Genomic DNA, 23,176 nt, shown 5'->3' on the forward strand with positions numbered 1-23,176 from the left:
GGGAAAGTCTTTCTAATGTGATAATAAACTGAAATATAAATGTGACAGAAATTTTAACTCTTACTTTTGCTATTTAAAACAAATTTTAAGCATTTTGGTTTGAGTTAGGTTTAAAAAAAAAAAATTTACTACAGTGCTTGCCAATGTTGAACCTGAATGTCTATCTAAAGACCATTTGTTTTGGAAAGTGCAACATCACATCTGTGGAATCTATTATACCAAAAACTGTCCTACAAAGTTTTTTTTTTTTTTTCTTAACAGGATCTATATTTACCCAAATTACACAAAATGTGGCAAAACGTTACCACGGCATTCTACAGCTAAAGCTACTGGCATTTTTGTAGCATCTAGTGTGTAGAGATGTCCCGAACAGTTCCCGGCGAACATCGCTTGTTCGTGTCCGCCGCTGCGGGCGAACATATGCGATGTTCAGTCTGCCCCCTATACTTCATCATCGAGGCAAACTTTGACCCTGTACCTCACAGTCAACAGACACATTCCAGCCAATCAGCATACCTCCCTCCCACACCCTCCCACCTCCTATAAAAAAGCAAGGGCAGCATCCATCTTGGATCATTCTGAAGCAGTGTGTTAGTGAGAGCAGGGAGAGTGCTGCTGCTGTTAATAGGGACAGTTGTTAGATAGTGTTCTCGGTCCACTCCTGCTGTAAGGACAGCACCCCAAGAAACCCTTTTTCAGTCAATTTTTTTATATATATATATTATATATATATATATATATCTATTGTGCAGTTGCCTGCCCGCTGTGTGAGAGAGCCACAGACCCACCACAGACTGTACTGTGTGCACACCACACTCATATCGGGTGGCACAGTACCTTGCAGTTTAAAAATTTTTTTTTTTTTCCTCTGTCATAATTGCAGTTGCCTGCCGGCTGCCAGTGAGTGTCAGGTCCACAGAGTGTACTGTGCCCACTGCACTGCCCACCACTGATTTATACGGTGGCACAGCACCTTGCAAATTAAAAAAAAAAATATTTTTTATAATTGCAGTTGCCTGGCCTGCCAGTAAGTGTCAGGTCCACAGAGTGTACTGTGCCCACTGCAGTGCCCACCACTCATATATATGGTGGCACAGCACCTTGCAAATTAAAAAAAATATATTTTTTATAATTGCAGTTGCCTGGCCTGCCAGTGAGTGTCAGGTCCACAGACTGTACTGTACGCACTGCAAATGGACTGTTTGCGGTTGTTTGCGGTGCGTTAAACGGGGAGTTTGGTCTGTCAGAGTTTGGTCTGTCACTGTGAAGCGGGCGTAACCCTTACACTACCTGATTGATAAAACATCATACCTGATCGTATACACACACTGGATGTTTTAAAACACGTTATTCCAAACAATTTAGGAATGTTAGGTGATTTATGCCCTTTATGGATTAAAACCCGACTCTGCGTCAACTACGTAATTTTCCATGGGAGTTTTGCCATGGATCCCCCTCCGGCATGCCACAGTCCAGGTGTTAGTCCCCTTGAAATAACTTTTCCATCACTATTGTGGCCAGAAAGAGTCCCTGTGGGTTTTATAATTCGCCTGCCTATTGAAGTCTATGGCGGTTCGCCCGTTCGCGAACATTTGTGGAGGTTCACGTTCGCCGTTCGCGAATGGCAAATTTTAGGTTTGCGACATCTCTACCAGTGTGCATAAAGCTTTTTTAACAGGCATTAACCAGTTAATTACTGGATACTTTTACCCCCTTCCGGCACAGGCCTCAGTTTCAAAGGCTGTCACATTTTGAATGGCAATTACTCAGTCATTTTACATATAGATAGATGTTAGATTGAGCTTTCTTTTGGTGGTATTTAACCACTTGCCCTCTGGAAGGTTTTACCCTCTTCATGACCGAGACCTTTTTTGCTATTCAGCACTGTGTTACTTTAACTGGCAATTGCGTGGGCATGCAACACTGTATGAAAATTAAATTTATATAAATTTTGTTTCCACACAAATATAGCTTTCGTTTGGTGGTATTTGATCACCACTGTTTTTTTTATTATATGAACGACAAAAAAAAAAGAAAAGAAAATTGTTGTAGCAGGTTTTCCAGGCATTGGGCCTGATATGGGTTTGCCATTGTTACCGGTGACACCTTCAGCCCATTTAAGCTGAATACGCAAGTGTGAGAGTTGAGACAATGACCATGTTTGTTTTATTTATTTGAAAATGGGGATGGGAGAAGGGAATGAGTGGGATACTCCTCTGGCTCAACTAGGTACAACTGGGACACTTTGCAGAAAAATGCCTGTTAGCGCTGTCTTGACGCCAGCTGGATGCCGACCAACGCTTACTGACGCTTGAAAAATGATTTATTACTGAACTGTGCTAGAACTTGACTTGTAACCCTCTGGTTAACACAAAAAATCCTGGACTGTAGTGAGACTTGACTCTTGACACTTTGTTAAACTCAAAAGTCCTGTGAACAGCTCCCTCCAGCCCTTCACTGACTTAGATAGCTCCTTGTAACTGCAACTCTCAACACTATACACTGCACACTGTACACATTAACTCTTCAGGGCCCAACCGCTGGTGCCCCCTTTACACTTTCAGGGTCCTCTACTAGGCACCCCCCTGCACTTCAGGGTCCTCTCACTAGGCACCCCCTCTGACACTTCAGGGTCCTCTCACTAGGCACCCCCTCTGACACTTCAGGGTCCTCTCACTAGGCACCCCCTTTACCGCTAGCTAGCTGCTGGATCCCTTGGACCTTCACCGGAGCGGTCCCCTCCCAGCTAGGCAGACCCCCAAGGGCAGTTACAGTACTCACGAACTTGGAATGCTTTCCTGAAACTGGGCCCCCCCTCAACTCTGCTGGTCCTCGGCACACCGGATCCTCTCTGCAGCTCAGCTCTCTTTGTACCCTCAGGCAAGCCGCCCAAGACACCCGATCCTTCTGACAGGCGGAGAGACAGCCGTACTCTCCCTCCTGTGACTCTGCTTCCTGCCAAAGACGCTGCATCATACGTTCCCCTCAAACTTATACCCACTCCCAGAATCCTGTGCGGCAGAATCTGCCTTTCTGGGGAAGATACAGGCCTGAATGTGCCACTGATTGGGTTTCCTCCACTGCCCAATGAGAACCCTTTTCATGGAGCCAGTGGGGAGACTCCCCAGTCTCAACAGCAACACCTGGGGAAACATGACAGCCCAGCTGAAAATCATGGCCCTGCTGTTAGGCAGCCAAGGCCCACTATACTTTGCCTAGCACCTACCTTGTAGGGCAGTGGTCCTCAACTCCGGTCCTCAGGGCCCACTAACAGGCCAGATTTTAAGTATTACCTTGGGGAGATGCAGACTAGATGCAGAGTACTGCAATCACTGAGCAGCAAATTATATCACCTGGGATGTATTTCAGTTATCTTGCAAATCTGGCCTGTTAGTGGGCCCTGAGGACCAGGGTTGAGGACCACTGTTGTAGGGTGCTACATCATAAAAAAAGAAAAGCCCGATATTTACTACTTACTGTTAAAAATATATATATATAAAAAAATTCAAATTTCTTCAAAAATGTAGGCAAAAAATGTATTCTGCTACTAAAAAGTCTGTATTAATTTTGTTTGTGCAAAGGTTATAGCGTCTACAAACTATGGTATATACTGCATACATGAATTTACGCAGCTATGATGATATACTGGCAAAGGCGGTGATCAGCGACTTATAGTGGGACTGTGATAGCGTGGTGTGCAATCTGGCACTAACAGACACTATTTGGGAGAGTTATTAACTGACACTGACATCACTAGTGACATCAATACAGTGATAATACAGTGACACTGTGCTAATGACACTGGCTAGGAAGGGGTTAACATCTACGGGCAAGCAAGGAGTTAACTGTGTGCCTAAGAATGTGTAATGTGTGCTGCTTTTGCTTCACAATCTGATTTTTTTCTGTTTTCTGAGCTCTGGGCATTTATAAACACAGAACTCTGTCTGGTTGGACACAGCCGATCACCTGATTTCATTGGCCGAAATCAGCTGCTAAACTAGTCCAATCACAGTATGTGCCAACAGGCATGCGCGCCTCAAACCTAGAAGAAGTTCGATAACGTACATGTACCTGCCGCCCGCTATTGGCGTTTGGCAGATGGTCAATCACCACTGGGTTTTACATTTTTTGCTATATAAATAAAAAAATACTGAACATTTTGAAAAAAAAGTTTTTTCTTTCTGTTATAAAATTTTGCAAATAAATAATCTACCTATCTTCTTCTGCTACATTTCTTTGGTGAAAATAATCCAAATCAGTGTTTATTATTTACTCCTGATGTACTGATGGCCTGACTCATTTTTTTGAGGCCCTAAAATGCCAGGACAGTACAAATACCCCCCAAAATAACACATTATTTAATTTTTGAATAAATATATATTTTTTAATTATTTTTTTTTTTTTTACATACTGGTACTAGAGCAGTACATTGTCACCATAGTGAAACTGTACTGCTCTGCGGAGATGATCAGGACTTTTTTTTTTTTTAACACTGATTGCTTATTACAGTGAAGGTCACTGTATAAGCAATCATTTTTACTTTGTGAACGGCATCCCATTATGTGCCATTGTGTACTATTGTGATAGCTGTAATTGGTCATAGCTATCACATGGTACAACAGATCTACTGTTATTGGCCCTGCACTATGTGATCATTGTGACCAATGACAGAGAATGCAGTAGTACGCAGTGGCTATGATGACAAGCTATTGTTTGTTTACAGCGGACGTTTAATTGCTGTGATTGGTTACAGTTTTCACATGGTACCAGGGCTATTTGTGTTCTTCTGTGTAAAATTACGTTGCTGCATGGCCCTTAGGGGGCGCACGAGGTGCATGACTGGGAGGACGTCATCTGACATCCACCCAGAATAGCAGTGCTCCCACCCAGCTGTGATATTAGTGTTGGCCAGGCGAGAGGTGGTTAAAGAGACAACCCACTTAAAACTGATATTTCTGTATTTAGAGTGTATGAACAAGTTGAAACCTCTATAATATTTTCATTTTTTATTGCAACATAAGACCCTGCAAGAAAAAAATACCAGGAAATGTCTATTCAGACTATTTTATATCTGAGCAATTGTTCAGTATTTAATTTTTTATCATACACCACAAGTCGCTACTAAAGCCCTTTCTGTTCACTGGCCTCACATATGGAAAAATATAGTAAATATCTGGTGGATTCTGTGAGCTGCAGTATTGTGCTACTCCATCTGTACCTTATGCTCACATGGCACAGTCAGGTTCATTCATTGCTGATTTTATTTCTTAGATAGCAAGACAGGCAGGCAGTTCTGTGAAGACCTTTCAGGCCAATCTTTTTCTCATACCCTCATTTTAGCAGCATGTGTGTGTCGAATGGACAGTATGACATGCACAGTCATCTTCACTCCCGATGACCAGAAATTGCATAAATGGCTTTCTGCTAAATTATTCTGCGGGCTAGTGTTGCAGTGTTGTCTGTGTGGCAATGACTGTGAGGATAAATTTAACGTGATAAAATTTTGGCCAATATTTGAATGTTTAGGTGTTTAGCAAGTGATCTTTTATATATTTTTTCATTATTTAAGTTTTTTTGGGGTAGTGAGTATTCATGGGAAATGTGCATCACCTTTTAATATTACATTTACTCACTCCAAACTAAGAGAACAGATCTCCGATAAGTGGGAGGTTGTGAACTGTCCCAATACTCTTTCTGTTTACAGATCCTCCACTTCGAAGGGCCTTGGGTTCACTATTAGGAATTCCACTTTAGAACACCTTGCATCCAGCAGTTACACTTACTGCAATAAATTCAGGTCCAGTCCTTGAAAGTGTTTCAAACATTTGATGCAGTATTTGACAGCAGGTAACAGGAAAAAGTAGAATACACAAATCTCTTGAACAGAGTTGGTGCCTCAGGCCAAGGGGGGTGGGACTTTATGGGCTTAGTAAGACAAATGTGTAAGAATATTTAACAATTTATTGAAGATAAAACATGAAGTCGTTGTAAAAACACTTAATCATGTGTATGGGTTACAGACCCATAGGTGATGGTGAATTAAGTAAGAGAAGTAGTGACAAGATGATATGGTGACAATGTAAATATGTCTCTCTGTCAGTCCGTGCTTGTAGATACAGCATGGGGTCTGCAGAGAGAGAATATCTTGAGTTTCCTACACGTTTCGGCATATACAATACGTTGCCTTTGTTAGGGAAAGTTTGTCCACCATATCTGAAAATATAGTAGGTAAACAATCAAAATATATTATGCTTCCTGTGGATGGTTTCCATTGGTTGCATAATTTAATACATACTTGTAACATATGTGTCTGATCCTGGAACCTTGCGTCTTTTAAGTTAATCACACAGGAATTGGTATGGATACTGCTGCTGTGGTATATAACATGGTAAATATATTAGGTAGTTGATTTAGCCTTGGACTTGTATGTATGTGAGTCAGCATCAATTACTTACAATCAGTGTAGTTGCTTGTACACACCAATGGGGGATGGATCCCGGTCAGTTTCCAGTTTACCTTGAGTGGTGGGGTTGAAATAAGCCAATTATGTATCAAACACCTGTTTTTTATTTGAAGAAAATGATTGCTTTAATCTTGGAGTTATATATATGTAAGTGTAGCATCAATTACTTACAGTCAGTGTAGTTGCTTATGCACACCAGTAGGGGGTCAATCCCGGTCAGTTTCCGGTTTGCCCTGGTAATGGTGAGAATGAAAATGAGCCATTTGTATATAAGACCTTACTGTATTTTCTGGCGTATAAGACTACTTTTGAACCTCAAAAAAATCCCCCAAAAATGGGAGGTCGTCTTATACGCCGAGTATAATATTTCCAAGGTAACCTAAGTATAAGTATTACCGGTAGATCATGTAATAGGGGGGTCGTCTTATACGCCCAGTCGTCTTATACGCCGGAAAATACGGTATTTTATTTGAAGAAAAAGCCATCAATGCATAAAGTATAGCATTGTGGACTTGCTTGGCAAACTCACTGTTGGTAAATGTTGGTCCACGGCTGGATATCCAGAGGCAGCGGATCCTGGGCATCCATCCCGTTCCCTCATCAAGAGGGAAGTGGCGCCCTGTTTCTATTCCCCGGCTTTTAAACCATCCCACGCATGCGCAGATATGCGCATCGGAGTGTCGCGTATGCAGACCCGACTTTCCGGGTCTGTCGGCGTGACGTGCGTCAGCCTAGGCTGCGCGCGCACCCTATGTACGGAGATAGGATGATTGGTTGTCAGTAGCCGCCGACACAGATATAGAGAGAGATCCCCTGCTAGGAGATCGTTGCGGAGGATATGCTGTCCTCCGATTCTCATAGAGCCCCCAGTAATATGGACACCGGGGTCACCTGTGCCGGGCGTGCTTAAAAGATCAGGCTTAGGATTCTTACAACACAGGCATACAAAAAGGAAAATAAAGATAAATGGAGCAAAAATACAAAATACAAAAGGAAATGACAACAAAGTCATTCTGATTAATGAGTGAATTACATATAATTATGGTCATGTAATAATGTGTTACAGCAATATGAGTAAAAGGGAAGGAGGGCTAATGTAAGAGGGGGCGAAAGGGGCCATATGAGGTGTGACCCCCATAAAAGGCAGGGAACCAGATCCAGAGTTTTAGAAGGGGTTGGTGTTGGAGGGTGAGAGTGTGATTGACAGCCTCATAGTTTCCAGGTAAGGGGAGTCATGGTGGTTGGTTGATCAGGGTTCGAGATCATATTGGGGTCGGGTAGTATTTTTTTGAATTATGTCTGGATGAATTCGGTTAATGGCCCTACAGTACACAAATCTCTTTCAAGGTTCATACAGCTTCTCTCGCTAGCAGTTGCTCAAGGGGTCTAACCAACCAGGAGCACAGAGCTTCCACTGAAGCAGGTCAGCCCTTAAAACTGGAGGTTCTTCTGTTTCTCTCTTCCAGCTCTTTGACTCTAGCATAAAACAATTACCTAAAACTCATGGCTTAGGCCAGAGCTCCATCAGTCCTCCACAAGGATCCTTACAGAACAGGGCTCAGATTTTTTGTTAGAGAATGGTCTTTTTTAAAGCAGAGTTCCTGCCGTTTTCGTGTTTATTAACCACTTAAGCCCCGGAAAATTTTACCCCCATTCCGACCAGGGTTTTTTTTGAGATTCGACACTGCGTGAATTTAACGGACAATTGCGCGGTCGTGCGACGCTGTACCTAAACGAATTTGACGTCCTTTTTGTCCCACAAACAGAGCTTTCTTTTGGTGGTATTTGATCACCTGTGCGATTTTTTGATCATGCGCTATAAACAAAAAAAGAGCGTCAATTTTGCAAAAATAACAATATTTTTCACATTTTTTTATATGAAATTCCCCCCCAAAAAAATTTAAAAATCAAAATTTTTTAACATTTTCGGCCAATTTGTTTTATGCTACATATGTTTGGTAAAAAAAATCGCAAAAAGCGTATTTTAATTGATTTGCGCAAAAGTTATCGCGTTTACTAACAAAGGGAAAGATTTTTTACATTTTTGTGGTTTTTTTTTTTACTCGTAATGGCGGCGATCTGCGATTTTTTTTTTTTTTTTGCGGTACTGCGACATTGCGGCGGACAGATTGGACCCTTGACTGACATTTTTGACACTTTTGGGGTTACCAGTGACATTGCTACAGTAATCAGTGCTATACATATGCACTGTTACTGTAAAATTACACTGGCAGTGAAGGGGTTAACTTTTTTTGAGAGGGAGGGGTGGTGTGTCCCTAGGGGCGTGATTCTAACTGTGATTGGCTGTGGCTTGAGCTGTAGGAACAGTGATCAACGGTCCTACATAGTAGAACCGTATGATCACTGTTTCTACATAGGGGAGAATGACAGGCGGCTTGTTTACATTAGCCGCCTGCCTTTCTCCCTCTCCCCCGACGATCGCCGAGTGACCGGCGGACATCCGGTCCATGACCGCGCGGGAGCGCGCCTCCGGGGGCGCGCGCGCTCGCTCCCTAGACCCTCACAGGCTAGCGACGTAGTACTACGTCACTCTGCCTGTGAGGGGCTGACCGCCGCAGTAAATAGTCGTGCGGCAGTCGGTAAGCGGTTAAAAGTCAGCAACTACAAAAAGTGTAGCTGATGACTTTTAATAAACACATACTCACCTGTCCCACGGTCCAGCGATGCGGCCGGGGGGTGGATTTGGCAGAGCCTCGATTCTCTCCATCTTCTCCACACGGCGCCGGCATCTCTGGGCACCCGGCTGTGACAGCTTGCGGCTTCACAGCCGGGTGCGCACTGCTCATACGCAAGTCACGCGGCGTGTGCTGAATGGACAGGCAATCTTCTGGGACCTCTGACGTGTCCCAGAAGATTGCAGGGGGGAGGTGAAGAGTAGAACTGCCACCCGAGCCGCCTAGGCGGCCTGAGCAGAAGTGGGAGTGGGTACCTGTCAAATCTAGGTACCCGCTCCCCCCCAAAAAAAAATGACATGCCAAATGTGGCATGTCATGGGGTCAGGACCACTTAAAGTGTAAGTTCCACTTTTGAGTGGAACTCCGCTTTAAGGAGAACTTTACTTGGTTTAAATTTTGGCCTGCACTGTGCTCCTGAATTATATAAAAACAGGAAAATTGGCTTTTTGATATACTAAAGCATGGATGGAGAAATAGTTAGCAAAACTGGAGATGAGTAAAGAGAAAATGCTAACCCCAGCTCCTTCAATCGATGGTTGCATGATCACTTGTTTGGTCACATGACATCTGTTGAAGGTAGGCCAAGCCAAGCTCAACTCTGATCTTCCCCTATAACTGAGTACTTATAACCCAATGCCTAGGTGTTCAGAGACATGACCAGCGTTAGAGGGAAACAAACTCTCCTGTGCTTGAGAAAAGTGTGCGGCAAAGGACCGTCTGGGATCTTCAGCTGATCTGACTTCCGCACAGGTTAGGCTGCCCTTCATAACAGGCCGGGGGAATCGAGAAGGAAAACTGAAATCGATAAGGAACAGAGGATGCACCAGCCTAATACATTACCTTTGCAACAATTTATTAATAAAATAGAATATTACTATATACTCACAAACAATAACATCAGTTGGGCATGACAAAGTCCAGACGGTGCTCCAACCACCCTAGTCCTCTAGGCAAGTCCCAAATGTGAGATGGATTTCCAAAAAATCCTTCTTCAGAAGATTCTGTCTTCCTCAGAGCTGAATTTGGAACATGCATAGCTGGTCATTATATAGTGGTCTGGGAGAATTACATGAGAGTGTGCAGAACATGGATCCTCCCATCCATGGGCGGGTGTATAACATGAATCAAAATAACCTGAACCATAAATGCCCACGAGCCTCATCTCTTGGTTCACTCACACGATGGATATACAGAACATTGTTATCACATCAAGTATCATGCACATGAAAACATATATTAAAAAATAATATATAAATATATATATATATATATATATATATATATATATATATATATATATATATATATATATATATATATATATACAGTATCTCAGAAAAGTGAGTACACCCCCTCACATTTTTTGTAAATAATACTAAAAAATGTAAATACTTTATTATCTCTTCATGTGACAATACTAAAGAAATGATACTTTGCTACAATGTAAAATAGTGAATGTACAGCTTGTGTAACAGTGTAAATTTGCTGTCCCTTCAAAATAATTTAACACACAGCCATTAATGTCCAAACCGCATGCAGCAAAAGTGAGTACACACCTAAGTTAAAATGTCCAAATTGGGTCCAAAGTGTCAATATTTTGTGTGGCCACAATTAATTTCCAGCACTGCCTTAACCCCTCTTGGGCATGGAGTTCGCTAGAGCTTCACAGGTTGCCACTGGAGTCCTCTTCCACTCCTCCTGGTGGATGCTAGAGACCTTGCGCTCCTCCACCTTCTATTTAAAGATGCCCCACAGATGCTTAATAGGGTTTAGGTCTGAAGACATGCTTGGCCAGTCAATCACCTTTACCCTCAGCTTCTTTAGCAAGGCAGTGGTCTGTTTGGGGTCATCGTCATGTTGGAATACTGCCCTGTTTCCAAAGGGAGGGGATCATGCTCTGCTTCAGTATGTCACAGTAAATGTTGGCATTCATGGTTCCCTCAATGAACTGTCGCTCCCCAGTGCCAGCAGCACTTATGCAGCCTCAGACCATGACACTCCCACCACCATGCTTGACTGTAGGCAGCACACACTTGTCTTTGCATTCCTCGCCTGGTTGCCACCACACACACTTGACACCATCTGAACCAAATAAGTTTATCTAGGTCTCATCAGACCATAGGACATGGTTCCAGTAATCCATGTCCTTAGTCTGCTTGTCTTCAGCAAACTCTTTGCGGGCTTTCTGGTGCCGCATCTTTAGAAGAGGCTTCCTTCTGGGACGACAGCCATGCAGACCAATTTGATGCAGTGTGCGACTTATGGTCTGAGCACTGACAGGCTGACCCCCCACCCCTTCAACTTCTACAGCAATGCTGGCAGCACTCATACGTCTGTTTCCCAAAGACAACCTCTGGATATGATGCTGAGCATGTGCACTCAACTTCTTTGATCGACCATGGCGAGGCCTGTTCTGAGTGGAACTTGCCCAAATAAACTGCAGTATGGTCTTGGCCACTGTGCTGCAGCTCAGTTTCTGGGTCTTGACAATCTTCTTATAGCGTAGGCCATCTTAATGTAGAGCAACAATTCTTTTTTTTTTTAGATCCTCAGAGAGTTTTTTGCCATGTTGAACTTCCAGTGACCAGTATGAGAATGTGAGAGCGATCAAACCAAATTTAACACACCTGCTCCCCATTCACATCTGAAATCTTTCCCTCCCCAGTGTCATGCGGGAAAATGGCTAACTGGGCCCAATGTGGACATTTTCACTTAGGCAACGCACTTTTGTTCACTTTTGTGAGATACTGTATGTTTGTGTATGTGTGTGTGTGTATATATATATATATATATATATATAATATATCATATTGTTTTGATTGAATAAACGTTAGAGGGAGCTTAGAGGAGAATTTTCTTTAGAAAACATAAATATTTTAACCACTCTATTACTCTTTATATATCAGAAACCTATATCACAAAACTGTTAAGATAACTGTAAAAAGTGGAGCTTATGTGCAGAGTAGATGTCATGAATATCGAGCCCTACCTTACTACCATTTTATGTAGCAAGAATAGTTCAATTGGTGCCTTTAGAAAACAGAGGTTTCCTTATAAAGACATTGCAAGAAGAGAACACAACTCATTGGCCATGGAAAGTACGTAACTGTGTCTAGTACAAGTTTTCAGTATGTTTTTAGTGGCCCCTGCTCCCCATGGAGATGAATTGAAGTTTTCAACATTGCAGACAGCTGTAAAAGCAAGACACGCATTGTATTGGGTTATAAGCTGTGATTGGCTTGATGCCTTTGTGTTTAAGACTTCGGCAAATTATGTAAGATTTGTATGGTAAACACACATCTGTACTGATGCTTGCATAACATTTTGCTATTAGCAGGTGATGTTCAACATGAATTTAAAGTGACACTAAACTCTTGTTTAAACTCTGGTATCTGACTTCTTGTAGAGGGTATATACGCTCATTATGCATTGTCCCATTGTATGTAGGGGCGTGTGACAGGAGTCACTTTGGCTGGGGGGCTCGTGGAACCCAGATTACTTTGGAGAGGTCAGGAAACTCCTTGTATAGCTTCACTGGCCCCTCTTATGTGTAAGTCACCCCGTGTCTATTAGGGGCACAGGGTGATCAAGAACCCCAGTCGGGTCTGCACTAATCAGACTCGCTGTACAACCACACCACATTTTGTGTTACCCTGGTTATCCTGGGTTCTATATGAGTGGTTTGTGTTGAAAGAGTGAGGGGCTCTTTCACTTGGAACAATAATATTTCTGAAAGTGTCCCTCAGGAAATATATAAGGATGAACGGTTTGACTTTTCAGATTGCTAGAATATTGAAGGAGTGTCTCATAGACCCTTACTAGATAGTGAGGTGGGGTGGGGTTTGTTATTGTTAAGTACTTGTATCCCATTATTCTATTGTTTCTGTCTGCCTTAAGATCAAGTTATTATGGGATGTATATGTTTATGTGGATTGGTTGCTAAGGGGGAGAGGGGTTGTCCCACAGTGTATATCTCTTTGTGCCTGTGTTTCAATAAATAGTTCATTCTGGTTGACTCCAAAACTTGTACTGTCGAGTTCTTGGGGTAACTATAGCCAGATTCACTAATCTCGTGTTTCAGAGCTTAGGAAGCAGCTTCTTGGCAAAGATACCCCGTCGGGGTGTCTGAAGTCCGTCACAGGGCGTAGCCACCCTGCCTCTCCCACTCCTGAGATGGAGCAGTAATCATGACCAAAATGAACATAGTGAATAAATATGAGGGTGAAATCCCAAGCATGCGTAATAGTATACTGGCACCAGATCACACACATGCATAAGCACACCGTGCAACAAAATTGCACAAGCGTCTTCACAATGGTAATTGATTAATGGGTGCTCCTGATATAGACTCAGTGCTGATACGTGACCAAATGTTTTTAAACTGTGCTTGCATGGGCATTTCTTTTGGGCTTTGAAAGTGTATTCCCCCCCACTGACACCACTCTACTACACCATTCACCACTCTGCCCCCCACCTTGAAAACTCTGCCCACCCACTACTACTGAGCCACATGCCCGTCTGCCTACCCTTGCTCTCTCCATTCTTTCTCTCCTCACTTCTCTGTTGCCCCCCCCCCACAGTCTTAACACTCTACCACCACTCCTGTTGTGAACACTCCCATACACTCACTCCCACACACCCTGAGCCTCCTTCCTTCCAACTCTGCCACCCACCCGTCCCTGTTCCCACTACTTAACCTTGCACCCCTCTCTCATCCGTCTGCCACACAACCCCTGCTGTACACAGACTTTCACCCCTCTTCTTTACCACCCACCTTCACCCTGAGACTCCTTCCTTCCAACTCTGCCACCCACCCATCCCTGTTCCCACTACTTAACCTTGCACCCCTCTCTCATCCGTCTGCCACACAACCCCTGCTGTACACAGACTTTCACCCCTCTTCTTTACCACCCACCTTTTCACTCTTCCCTTCCTTTGTCACTCTTCCCTGCTTTTGTCACTATTCTCTGCCCTTATCACTCTTCCCTGCCTTTGTCACTATTCCCTGCCCTTATCCTTCTTCCCCACCTTTGTTGCTCTTCCCTGCCCTTGTCGCTCTTCCCTGCCCTCGTCGCTCTTCCCTGCCCTCGTCGCTCTTCCCTGCCCTCGTCGCTCTTCCCTGCCCTTGTCGCTCTTCCCTGCCCTTGTCGCTCTTCCCTGCCCTTATCATTCTTCCCTGCCCTTATTACTCATCCCTGCCTTTAATCAAGCTTTCCTGCTCTTTTCTTTTTTTTCCCTCGCTGCAAATTTTAAACCCTAAACCCACTACCGTACCTGTAACCCCCCCCCCCCCCAACCCTCTGTCCCCACTGCACTTGCCACCACCTCAGCTCCATCCCCAACCTTGCCTATTATGGAACTGGCACACTTTTTTTCTATTACTTGCTAAAATTTTAAAGACCTTGTACCATTTTCAAAAACCTTTTTATGAGCCTGTTTTGTAAAGAGCTAAATTGCAATTTCATGATTTAATGGACATCTTGCTGAACTGTCCACTATTTGATATTTTCAAAATGGTGATCTACAGGCCATCAAACAATATAAAACGATAAAGTTGCTTTTGAATATTGAGTAGCAGCCTTTTTAAAAAAAAAATCCAGTGAAAAGGAACAAGATGGGAAAACTGGCACAAACTTTGCACATTTTTAGGTGAAGGAAAGAGAGTTGTGTTTTACTTGTGTGCTAGTAAACTATTCTGCACTCTTACAAACAGGCTGGTTAGGCTAGCACTATCCTTATTGCACTTGTCTCCAGGGTTGGACAACATGGGGTTGATTTACTAAAACTGGACAGTGAAAAATCTGGTGCAACTGTGCATGGTAGCCAATGAGCTTCAGGTTGTTGGGCTTTGACAAAAAAAAACCTGCTCCACCTGACCTGAGAGAGCGAGACTGATTATCCTGGCTAACCCTACCTGACAAGTGTACAACAGTGGTGCATAAGTTTGGTTCTCAAGTGCCCAGGTGGTCTACCTAGCACGTTTGTTGTCTTTCTAAAAGGTAAAATGATTGTTGTTGAGATGCTCCAAATGCAATGTATTACTCAATATGTAACTCTTTTGTATCCAAATGTGTGATTTGTGATTTTTGTACATCTGTTCTATCTTCAATAAGCGCCGGTTCACATAGGAGCGACGCTACTTTCAGGGGCGACCTCCGAGATCGCGGTGCGAGCAGCGCGCCGCGACCTCGGAGTGGCCGCCACGGACTTCATAACATTGAAGTCTATGGCGGTCGCCTCCTGGTCGCCCCAAAGAAGCTCCGGACCCTTTTTCTAGGTCGGAGCGACTTGTGTCGCTCCTATTAGAACGGGTCCGCAGCTTTCCTATGGGAGGCGACCTGTGAGGCGACCAGGTCGCCTCACAGGTCGCCCTAGTGTGAACCGGGGCTTAAATTTTTATGGGAAAAAAAAAAAAACCTGGAAACTGGTTTCTATGCAGAGCTGCAGCAGATTTTGCACTCTCCAGTGTTACTAAATTAACCCCAATGTTCAGGGAGTTCACTTTTTTATTTTTTTGTGCTAATGTTATATAAATTCATAGTTACAATGACAATTACATGATAATATCAGAATTTTGACATTTCAGCAATTAGTATCCCTGCAAATAGTGGTGCAAAACCATATTTCTACAAAAAGAAAAAAAAATGACCTTACACTATACCTTAAAGCAAAAAAAAAGTTATTGAACCTTTTCAAACCTTTTAGCATACATCCATAATGATTTTTTCACCGCCGAAACAGGTTCATTTAAAGGCTAAAGATTAATGACTAGCAAGCCTGCTGCTCACCCAAGTTAGCAAGAGTAATTAGGACTATTTCATCCCTACTTGCTGGTGTGTGAAGGAGTTTGAATTTACATTCATATGTAATAGTCCATGTAAAAGTAAAGTCACAGATAAAAGTGTGCACAAGCTGTGCTTGGTGATTAATGCAGCTGAATTTCCCACAGACTGTACACTCTATACAGAACTGTGGAATATTTCTGTAGGGAGCCAGAAAAACTAAATTTACTGATAACGAGAGATAACGAGCTCTCTGAGAGCTGTTGACACCACAACACAGTGTGCTTTTTATTGTGGTGTTAAGCAGCCCATTCAAAATGCATGCAATTCATTGGATGAAAAAAAAAAAAAAAATAGGCGCAGTCTGCCTTTTTCACATTACACTGGACGTCATTGAATACATATTCTGACTTCTGCTGCCTTACACAGACTCATTACTGGATCTCACCTCCTTATCCAGCCATGTGCTTAAGCTCCGTGCTCCCACCCACAGTCTGGAAACAACATTGGGCGGTATACTTCTGCCACAATGTTGATTTGCAGCAGAACCCTTGGGAACCACCTACATTTTCTGGTGGACTATCAGTGGTCCACGGACCACTGGATGGTGACTGCTGCAAAAGAGAATGCAGCATACTTGGGCTTTTCAGGGTATTGTGAACTCAAAATTCTGTATGATATCTAGCCGGATTTCCCATTCCTTATTAAATTTTTTTTTATACTGTAACTATTTCAGGTCTTGTTGTATGGCTAACTATAATACTTTTCTGGTGAGGGTTGGTGACCTAATTCAGATTAACCGTACAAAGATGTTTCTTTGGTTACTCTTTTTTTTTTCTATGCTGGACATTTTTCGATAGCTTATGGTTTATCCCATGCAACCAGTGTAGGCAGCTTTGGCAAATGCTGCTTTACCCTTTCTCTATGACTAAGCCCTGTGGGTTGTATGTGTTAGAGGGGCAGTCCCAGATGGGGGTTTTCAATGTCAAGCTTGTAGTAAATGTGGATACCATTAATCCTTTGGTGGCTTTCTTTTTAACACTGTGAGCAGGGATAGCTTGCTTAACCCCCAGTACCTGGGTTTGAAGAGGTGGTAAACCGGAGCATCTTAGAGTTGAAATGTTTTTGTGCCTAAAGCTGGATACACACCATACAATTGTCTTTAGATTCTTTCCTTTAGATTTACCAAAACCATATAATATGAGGTCAAACCTAAACCCTTTCAATTTGTATGCAATAATGCAGGCCCTTGCACTACATAGTTGAAGGTAAATTTAAAGGAAATCTACCAACAAAAGTTGTATAGTTTGTATCCAGCTTAAGTATCCGAATGTGAGCCTGTTGTAAACTTTGTTCTAAATGTTGCAGGTGCTCCTTAGGCTCCGTTCACATATCTGCTAATTGGATGCGTTTTGAAATGCATCCAATTCGCATGACATGTGAACCAGAAGCCTTCTCTATGGAGCCGGTTCACAGATCTACGGGCCAGCTGCGGTGCATTTTTAAAAAGAATCCTGTGTAATTTTCAGTTGGGTTTAGGTGTGATTTCAAGTAAAAATTTGCACCTGAATCGCACCTGAACTGGTGAAAAAAACTGCACCGGACTCCTATGAAAAAACACAGGGAAACTGGCCCGGCGCATATGAACCATCCCAAAATTGTAAAATTTATAATTGTGTTCTCCCAAATAACAAACCAATATACCAAGCATATACCAAGCATGTCATATTGGTGTTTGTGGGCACATGCAGCTATCTAACTCCTTTGAAACCCTCAGTGGTTTAAAACATTTTTTAATGAAAGCGGGCCCAGCTTTTCTCCAATTAACAAAAGCCATACTTCCATATATATTTTTGCTGCTCAATATTTATTATTTTTATAGCTTCTTTCTCTGGTACAGAAAGTAGTAAACTACAATTGTTACTATAGATACCAAAAGAGGTGCTCCTTTTAAGGGATACACTACGCCCTCCTACAAGATTAATTCCATTAAGTTGTGCCAAGTGGTTCATTTATATTTCTCATGCGTTTCATATGACTTCTGGTTAGTTAACGGTGACTACTGAAATTGTTCGTAGCACTGGCATAAATAAACATAGAGTTTTGTTATGTATTTTTCTGTGCAAAAGATATCCAATAAAAACACTTTCCTGCTAAGGAAAAAAAATAAAAAAGTTCTAAATGTTTGTTGTCTATAAAAAAAAAAATTGATTTGTGTTTGCTTTTTTTTTTTTTCTAGTGATGCAGGACCAAGCACCAAACCGCTAGAGGCCTCATATGACATGGGCAGCACTGAAATCCTTCAAAAAGGAAGCACTGAAAACCTCAGCAATGGGACCAATAGTAACGTACAAGCTGCAAAACGACTGGCCAAGCGTCTCTACCAGCTGGATGGATTTAAACGCTCTGATGTCGCAAAGCATTTAGGAAAAAAGTATGTAATTTACCTTCATGCTATATAGTAACAGGCTGTACGTGCTGGTGCAGACATCAATAATATCTTTACAATATTTGCAGATGTAATGGTTGGGGTTTAAAGATAATCTGTTAATTTTAGAATATCTTATTCGGATTGATTCATGTTTTTAATTTTTCCTGCTACAAATGGTAGTTTTCAAGGATACCACTTTATGGAGATGATTGATCTAAAACAAAGTCTGGCCAATATGCAACAGCTCAACCTTTTCACTTCGTCCCTACATGACAGGTCCCACTCAATAAAAGCTGATTGCCTAGTCTGCTTCGACTGATTTTGTGGGCAAAATAAATAGCAGGGAACTGTTTATGTATCTGTATCAGGTAGTGTTTGGTAGGCAAGAACTATTCTTGGAACTTCCAAAAAATTAAGATTGGTAGATATCCCCACAGATTGATTATTTGCATGCTTAATGCAGATTTAAAGATGGGGTAGATTTTAAACAAATTTTCAAAACGCCCACATTCTAGATTTTTTTTAATGCTAATTTGTTTTTGGGGCTGCTCTGGTATGTTTGAGAAGGCAATTGTCAGGTTCTCTGAAAGCTTTTATCCTCACACAATAACCAGAGCTTTTGGGAGATTTCCTTCTTAAGAAGGGTACACACCGGTCGAATGTTAGACATTTTCCCGTTAAAAAAAAAAAATGGCCCACATTTGGCCCATTTGGTCGGCTTCTGTCGGACGAGCATGCTGGAAAACCAGCAGCCGACTGACTCCAAATCAGTGCTCTCAGCCAATGGCAGAGAGTGCTGATCTGAGTGTTCTGGTGGGGGAGCCGTCCCCTAGTCAGAACCCAATAGCTCAGAGGGGGAGATCGCTGTACACCCTTCACATAGTAAATACAGCAGCTCTGACCAGAACTGACAGGTTTTTTTTTTAGTTCGACCTGCTGGGTTTAAACGGAAAAAAATTATAGTGTGTACCAGGCTTAAGGCCTCATTCACACTAGACAAGCTATACACAAAGATGGCAACCTTCCCAATTTATAACTAGCCTTTGCAGTAAAGTACACATGGAAGGGCACTGCACATTAAATCAAAACAAATTGACCTGTCTAACAATTCACAGTTTTTAGTTGCCCACATTTGCAAATATATGTGGAAACCATAGTGGCAAGTCAAGGCTTTTCTGTTTAAAGCAGTCCTAGCTCTATATTTTTGAGTGTCTCCAAGTTGGAGCACAGATAGCAGTGGGAAAATTGAAGCATGTTTGCCTGGAGGGAGCCCACTCCTCCTTTAACGTTCTATTCCCAACCCACATCCGTAGAGATGGCTGTAAATGTAAGTGGGTGCCGAAGCTACCATCAGCTGGAATAATCCGAGAGAGAGAGTTGACACCAGAACCCCAAAAGCTCCAAAATGGGTCCAAAGCTTTATTCAGGGATCACATAGTTTACAGAAAAATAGCAAAGTTTCGGAGCCACGCAGGACCCCTTCATTAAGTCATGCCTGAATGTATGTAATGTACGCGTAACACTAATGCCTAAAATTACTTCCAGAAATGCTGGTGCTCAAACATCACTACTGTGTGCAAGAGGCCTTACAATGACTTTGTACTCTATTTTAGACTTCTAAAGTAAAACTCCTGTTTATTGGAAATGCCATAAGATACCTGTTATTACTTATTAGACAAAAAGTCTATTTTGTTTTCTAGTATAGATTCAAGGGTCTGACTTCATGGCTAAGCCAAGTACTGTCTATCCATCTTGGACAATGAAGGCACAAATTATAGGGCTTAGCTGTTGAAGGGATTGCAAAGGCAGACGTTTTTTTTTAATTTATCTTGAGACAGCAGCTCGGCGTGATTGGCTCCCGCTGCTGTCAATCAAAGTCAGTCAGACAATCAGGAGAGATAGGGGCCAGGTTGCGGCTCTGTGTCTGAATGGACGCAGGGAGCTGGGACTTGGCACTCAACAGTGCTGCTGCTTGCTGTGGGGCACTCAACAGGAGGGAGGGGCCAGGAACACAGAAGAGGGACCCGAGAAGAGGAGGATTCAGGACACTTTGTGCAAAACCAACTGCACAGAGCAGGTAAGTATAACATGTTTGTTGTTTAAAACAAGACTTCACAATAACTTTAAATAGAACCCCAGTAATGAAGTGAAGCTAAATCAGAGAGGGGAATGGAATCTGTTTCACACATAGAACAGACATCTTATTCTGTCTGCTGCTAGGTGTGAAAATGAAGTAAAGGTTCATTTAAAAAGCATGCGGATGTAGTTATAATAGCAAGGCCCTCTGATTTCTCCTGTATCTCATTTTTTTGTAACTGTACTGTCTACTTTCATGTTCTAAAACGCTGCGCAAACTGTTGGTGCTATATAGCAGGATTCCCAGCCATTTTGCTGGATATGGGTCCGCCAGGGTTACGGCTAGCAACAGCAGCACAATTAGGCATATTCTCCAAGTGTGAGCACTGAGACAAGAATAAGTCCAGTATCTTTGGGTTTTTAGGTTTATTGAGAACTTGGATGAGAGAAGGGATGAGTGGGATACTCTTCTGGCTCAACTATGCACAATTCTAGGGGAACAACTTAAAAAATGCCTGCTGACACTGACTTGGCACTGGCTGAATGCCAGTCAACGCCGGTTGGCGCTAATGAATGCTAGCACTGTACTGACTCCTGTCACTTTCTTGTGGCACAAAGTCCTTGTAAAAGCTCCCTTTCCTGTGAGGTAGCTACTTGTACATCTGCTGCAACGCTTAACACTTCATGGCCCGCACCGGCACCCTCTTTACACACACACTTCTCTTCAGGGCTTAGACTCAGGCACCCCCTTTCTAAGCTTCCTCCTGGTTAGCTGGCTCCTGGATCCTTCTGACCTTCTGGAGTGGTCCCCTATCCTAGGCAGACCCCTGGGCAGTTTACAGTACTCACGACTGTGCTTTCCCTGAAACTTCTGCCCCAGCAGCTCCACTGGGTCCTCAGCACGCTAGAGCCCTCTCTGCAGCTCAGCTCAACCCTCTGTCCTCTAGGCCAACCGACAAGGACACCTTTCCTGACGCTGACAGGAGGAGAGACAGATGTCACCCTCCTCCTGGGGCTTCCCGCCAAAGACGCTCTGTCATGTGCTCCCCTCAGACTTATACCCCATCCCAGGATGCATTGCGGCATATTCTGCCCTCTGGAATAGATACAAGCCCTGGTGTGCGATTTGTCAGGTTTCCTCCACTGTTCAATGAGAGCCCCCATTGGACACAGTGGGGAGACTCCCCAAGCTCAACAGGCACACCTGGGAACACATGACAGCCTAGCTGAACAATCTCAACAGGCACACCTGGGAACACATTACAGCCTAGCTGAACAATCAAGGCCCCCCTGATAAGCAGACAGGGCCACCCATATACTTTTCCTAGCACCTACCTCGGAGGGTGCTACACCTGTATAATAAATTATTATAGTATTATTATAAAACCTATTTGAATTACATTACATGTCAAGAAATTCATATACAACATTCAGCCAACCTATAAGATCCAAGGGCTACTGTACTTACAAAACCGAGTCACCGTGCCCACATGCCAGCATCATTTTGTTCAGTACCAAGAACACCAAAAACACAAGGTAGAATCCCTATCAACATACATGGTCATCCTAGTTGCTGAAATACATTACAATATTCAAAACAACAGTTCCTGGCAGCTTTGTCCCATGAGAATTAAAGAGGAATTCCAGGTATCAATAGTTTATACATATTTACATTGGTCCAGCTTGGCCCAACGTAACTTTGTATGTACCATACCTAGACAATGCTACTCCACTGATCTCCACTTGCTTCCAGGTTTTCTCTTCTGCATTTCGAGAATGCTGTGCATTTTTTAAATGAATTCAAAGCGTTCTCTTATTGGACCAGGTGTAGAGTGTGTGACGTCACCGCCCTGACTGTCTACCTGGTCTAATCAGAGATCGCTTTGAATTTATTCAGGAAATACTAAACATTCTCTGAATAGAGCCTGTGCTGAGCAGCCTAACTTCTGTGTTTAGAATGCAGCAGGGCAGCCCCTTGGCATGGGACCAAGATGCAAGTTGAAATCACTGATGTAGCGTTGTCTAATTCAGTGATTCCCAACATTCAGGGACATCGGCCAGGTTATGGTATATACATAGCTACTTTGCTTCAAGCTGGACCAATGCAACTATGTAAAAAATATCCATTGGTGGAGTTATTCTATAAACACAACAGTATTTTCCAAATGGAATAAAACTTCTATTGTGCATACAATATGCAGGACAGTGGATTATGCTAAATTACTGTTGCAGTACCGTAAACGTGTCTCATATTATTTGTTCTTTACTTTGTTTTCGGTGCATAATTGTAACCTTATTGTTTCATTTTCACAATTCATATCTGAAATAAAATGCGAACATATCCGATAATCTGGATAGGTCAAATGTTGCTTTTCTAATGCTTATTGTGTTCTTTGTAGAACTTGATTCCCAGAATTCTTTAGTGCATACCATTTTACATTTTACAGAGATTTGCTGTTGATTGTTAGGCCAATTAAGAGGCTGCATTTGAATTGAGGCATTTAAATACTTTTAAATTGTATGACTCATTCATCCATTATAATTTATTTTGTCGCATTTGTAATTTCCCTTTTTGTGTACAATATGTTGCTCTGTAATTTTTAACGCATGAATAATTATAACTGGGACCCATGAGTATGCTTTTAAGGAAGCACTTTAGGCACTCTAATTACTGCCGTCAAAATTAGCAGTTTTCTAATTAAACAATTGTATTGCATAACACACTGAA

At 42.6% G+C, this 23,176-nt stretch overlaps 1 protein-coding gene across 5 annotated transcripts in view; it reads left to right on the forward strand.

Annotated features, from left to right (window-relative positions):
• Positions 1-23,176, forward strand: part of PSD3 (pleckstrin and Sec7 domain containing 3) — a gene marked incomplete at its 5' end in the record, with an annotated part of 867,292 nt that overhangs the window by 373,016 nt on the left and 471,100 nt on the right. For all 5 annotated transcript variants that reach the window (XM_082247748.1, XM_082247749.1, XM_082247750.1 and 2 more), the window contains one exon: positions 18,181-18,375. In XM_082247748.1, coding sequence (XP_082103874.1) covers positions 18,181-18,375 — 195 coding nt within the window. The remainder of the gene's footprint in view (positions 1-18,180; positions 18,376-23,176) is intronic.

The sequence above is a fragment of the Pelophylax lessonae genome (assembly GCF_965119305.1).
Source record: "Pelophylax lessonae genome assembly, chromosome: 1".
Taxonomy (NCBI): Eukaryota; Metazoa; Chordata; class Amphibia; order Anura; family Ranidae; genus Pelophylax; species Pelophylax lessonae.